Source organism: Pseudorasbora parva, chromosome 15 (genome assembly GCF_024679245.1).
Source record: "Pseudorasbora parva isolate DD20220531a chromosome 15, ASM2467924v1, whole genome shotgun sequence".
Classification (NCBI taxonomy): Eukaryota; Metazoa; Chordata; class Actinopteri; order Cypriniformes; family Gobionidae; genus Pseudorasbora; species Pseudorasbora parva.
The window spans coordinates 44,512,569-44,517,568 of record NC_090186.1 but is presented as its reverse complement, the minus strand read 5'-3'; the positions used below and the strand labels follow the sequence as shown (position 1 = coordinate 44,517,568).

General features: G+C 40.9%; 1 protein-coding gene across 1 annotated transcript in view; it reads right to left on the bottom strand.

Annotated features, from left to right (window-relative positions):
- The window catches only part of wasf1 (WASP family member 1), a 56,992-nt gene that overhangs the window by 2,422 nt on the left and 49,570 nt on the right, over nt 1-5,000 (bottom strand). Inside the window, exon 9 of the mRNA XM_067418341.1 lies at nt 3,336-3,883. Within this exon, the coding sequence (XP_067274442.1) occupies nt 3,336-3,883 (548 nt within the window). The remainder of the gene's footprint in view (nt 1-3,335; nt 3,884-5,000) is intronic.

Below are 5,000 nucleotides of genomic sequence, written 5' to 3'. Positions count from 1 at the left end.
TTTCATAACACCCGCGAAGATTCGACCGTGAGATCGGTGGTCGAATCAGGCTCCGCATATCGATGCATCGAATCTACGACTATTCGGGGTCACCCCTATAAAATACACGAAAACACATCACTGCCAGAAGATTTTGGCCAAACTTCCAAGGCCTGTTTAAATGATTAAACTAAGCATATCTTAACTTACATTTTATCAAGTGAACAACTGATATACAGCATATTATATGCATGTGTGTTTGGGAATGGGGCATTTGCAGCAGATATATGTTGCCCGTCATGAATCAAAACACATCTCGGAGGAGAACACCGGCAAATGTGACAGAATGGACGATATTATAGTCTGTGTAATACACGTTTCAGGTGCGAGTGATCAGCGAGAGGAGTGCCGCCAGAATGCCCACCGGACGAGCGTCGGGCGCGCGCGGCTCCCGCTCTCCACATGCACTGCTTCTGTCCTGGCAACCATAGCTTACACGTGGAGTGTGACATTTGAATGGTCACAACAATGCGCGTTCGCGACCGGCTTTGACCGTTCTAAAATGGCGGATGGCTAATGTATAGTGACCCATAGAAACAGTCGCTAATGAGGTATCTACGTATACATTCTGTGGCTGAAATCACATGACTTTAGCGATCCGAATCATGAATCGATTCACTGAATCATAACGGTTCGAAGCTTTGTTTTGAAATCGGCCATCACTATATAAGTCGTTATTTAGTTTTTTTGTGCACAAAAACTATTCTGGTCTCTTCTTAAAATGATTATTACAAATAATACAAATATATTGTAGAGGTACACATTTTGCATAATTCCAATGCTATCAATGGGCTCTCATAAATCATAATCTCAGAGCTCATGGTAGTTTTGTCTTGAAAAATGTTTGTATAAATATATGTATAAATGTATATATATATACAGAAAGGAACAGAAAGAGGTTAAGAAAAATATGTTTTTATTGTAATAATCTTTCTTTATTTTACGTTAAAGACTTGAAAGACCTTACTTAAACTTAAAACTAAACCATTGTGACCATTCCTGGTGTATTGTGTAATATAAAATTAATGAATATAAAGATTTACAGTGGCAGCTCAGAGATGTACAGCAGCATTTAATTATGAAATTGAATGAATAAATGTAAAATTAAAATTACATAGTCTTCAATATACAATTTACATTGCTTAAAAGCTACTGTATTATTACTTTATTCAGGAGCAGTGAGTGATTTTCTCTTTGTCTTTTGTTTTTTTATTACTATAATTTTAGAGGTGAACTGTCCCTTTAAGGCCAAGTGTTCACTATAGGCTGTCCTACTGTCACTTTAAGACCTGCTCGCATCTCATACACACACATACACACGACTTTACGTTCACTTTAGACATCACCGACTGTGTTTATAAATGTTAACCTTGTGTGTGTTTGACAGTATTAGCCATAGGTGTCGCTAGGCCCTTTTTAGGGGGGCCCCCTAAACTTATGCCTCAGCCCCCCTAAAAAATATGTGATTAACCTTTAAAACATATGAAACTGGTGACAGGCTTAGGCTTCGTCCCGTCTTTTAGACTGTCTGTGTGTTGAGTTCTTCAATTCGCTGCCGCAGCGGCGCCGAGCAGAGCGCACGTCAGAAGCAGAAGTGTGTGTGTGTGTGTGTGTGTGTGTGTGTGTGTGTGTGTAAATCTGAGCCTCATTGGTCTGTTACCGCTCCTCAATGTCAAAATATTTGAGAAAACCAATCAAATCAGAGTAGGCGGGCTTAATGTTCAAACAGAAACTGCTGAGGCCATGAGCGCGAATTTTAGGAGCGCAACTCGACAACGAAAGTGGGAGAAATGTAAGCAGTTTATGTTTGACAGCTGCTGCTTTAAGTTAGAAATGTTAAACAATAGACAAAAATATTCAGGCAAATGAATAATCATTTGTCTAATTTCGTCATTTTGAGTTGAAATTAAAATATGCTATGTGATTCATAATGTAGCCTAGGCCTAATTAACGAACAAGAAATATTAACAAAGCCATTTTCATCAGATTAGGCATATTGATAATGAATGTGTATATATTGTAAATTAATATAATTCCATTTGTAACCTTCAGTAAATTAAAAAAATCTCAGTTTGTTTCAGTATTGGGCATATTAGTAATGAATCGGTTTATATAGTGAAATAATTTAATAAACTTAAACTTTAATAAACAGAAAATTAACATGTCTAAGAAAATTATTCATAAAACATATAAATGTATGTTAATATGTAGGCCTAAACCATATTTTTACTTTCTTCGCTGACGAAAATGGAAAAACTAGTCTAGCCTAAATCAGTCAAAGCTCAGCGTTGTGAGGGGAAGAGTCAGGGCAAGATAAAAACAGAGAAAGACAAATAATCTACTGCCCAGTGAAATGGTTTTCAAGCTATTGTTATCTAATTTTTTGGCCTTCAGAACATCTTAAAATGCACATATGTAGATCATAGAATTCAAATTTTCTTGGGGGACCATGCCCCTAAACCCCCCTAACATTTGGGATCTCTGTGAATATAAACCTGCCAACATTATTGGGTATGATTAATGCATGTATGCTACAAAATGGCCATGCAATAAGGTATTAATATTAGTTTTATACGTAAGAATTAACAGCCAATATCCTATGGGTATGCATGTTTGTAAGCTAGTTAATAGCACAATTTAGACCCCAAACTAAAGTGTGAATTGTTTTTCCATAGGCTACCCTCAATGGGGGCTAAGCCCCCCTAAAATGAAAATCCTAAAAACGCCCCTGGTATTAGCGCAGTAAGACTGTCCAGTTATCGTGTGTGTGTGACAGGCTTTAGTGCACTCAGTGAATGTAAAACAGTGCATAAGCACGCGAATGAAACATTTAACCGGCACGGCTTTAAAACGCAGCAAATAATGAACTTTAGTGATTGTGAATAACTATAGTGTGTTGTTAGTATAACTCTCTGACTCCAGCATTTCAAGCGTTGCTAAACACCGCCTAACTTTAGTGCATATGATTGGATATTAGCTCATATCAGCGCGGAGACTCGCACTCAAACACAGCCGAAATAAACTGATTAATTAAATGCAAAAACGCAAAAAAAACACAATTCACAAACGCGTATTGAACCGTGAATGCCGTACCGAACGGTTCCATATTATATTGAGAATTGTAGTATGCCTAATATATATATATATATATATATATATATACAGTAAATATACAGTACAGACTAAAAGTTTGAGCAGAAGAAACTTTTTTCAAAAACATTACAAATAGTAATGTGTCCAAACTTTTGGTCTGTACTGTGTGTGGTGTTTCTCGCTGCAGGCGGAACTCCTCCCACCTTTACGGATGGCCTCCAATAGAACGCTGCGGGCGTCGCTGATTGGCGGCAGATTGGAGGGATGACGCTTGACATCTGAGTGAGTGGGTGGCGACGAAACCGCTCCAGATGGGAAGGAAGGCATGGAGGGTGGGGCTGAGGACGTGCAGGGGGAGGAGCTTCTGTGTCCTGGGAGGGGCAAAGGAGGAGGAGGAGGGGGTGGCGGCAGAACCATCCCATCGCCGGCTGTGGGCGGAGCCTTGTCCTGCAGTCCGCGGGCTGGAGATGAGTGAAGGGGCGGAGCCACCGGAGGGGGGGCGGGGTGTAGGACGCCCGGGGCGATCTGGAGGGGGGCGGGGGGTGGAGGGATGGCCGGGGGATGCTGGGAAGGTAAGGGAGGGATTGGAGGCGGACCTGAACCTCGCATTCTTGAACCTGATTGGCTGGCTGGCAGAGGGGGCGGGGGAGGGGGTAGAGGGGGCGGGGCTGGGGGCGGGGCGTTCGAGTTGAGGAAGACAGGCGTGCGAGCCGGAGACTGCGTGACGCTGTCTGAGAAACCTGAGCTGGAGCTGGAAGACACAATAATAACATTTAAACATGTATTGCATTTACTGTGTTAACATTGCATATATTGAGACAGAGCATCATAATCTGAAAGCCACGCCCACACCGGGGGGGAAAACAAACCAACCGTCTCCATTGACTTTGTATTGCGTGAAGCGCCTCCTTATCATTTTTGACTTGTTACAAAAAAAATGAACAATGTCTAAAAGCTGATATGTGACGAAGTGTATAGAAAACAAGCTAAAAAACCCAAGCGTCACCTCCGCGATCTCTCCTGAAGCCAATACGGAAGTACTATAAACTGCAGTTCCTCAACTGGCCACTAGAGCGGCTCCAGAAGGAGCAGAATCTCATTGAGCCTCATGTTAAAATGCCCAACTTTACAGCAGAATAAAACATGTTTACAGTCTGGGACAAATTGTGGTTTTGGTCTATACGGCTAATTTTGACCTTAATGACGACTGTGAGCAGGTGAATATTTTTTATTACTCATTAGTTTACGTTATATAAAGCCTTAAAGTTCTGCATAATTAAGGGAGTGGTTACTTTGAGTGACAGGTGGATTATCCACTTATCCGCTGTATATTGTCGTTGGTCACCTAAGCTCCGCCCACATCCCGCCTTTTTGCCCATTTTCGGTTATCCGAACGTGACTCGTTATTAGGGCTGTGCAATATATCTTAATATTGCAAATGTACATATCGCAATATATCTTAATATGCACGCAATATCTGAATGATTTTAATACGCTACTTCAACACTGGGAAAAGTGTCCGGTTTAGGTCGACGCGTAGCAGAGAATAGACTGAGCACACGACTGTTACTGATGAGATGTGCTTGACGTTAAAAAGAGTTATAATTTGTGAAAAACAATAACTTGCAGTCTTGCATTGTCTCACACACACACACACACACACACACAAAAACGTGAACGACAGTGCTGGTCACTTTCAGCAGTTGTAGCGATGCTTTCTTTTCACATAAAGAAGACCAGCTCGACTCGACTCTACGCTTCAGAGCGCCTTAGCGGAATCCTATGGGCATATTTTTTTACAGTCTATGTAAAAAAAACAGAAGTGTTATTAGTATTTAGTATTTTTATAGTCAAAATATCAAACAATT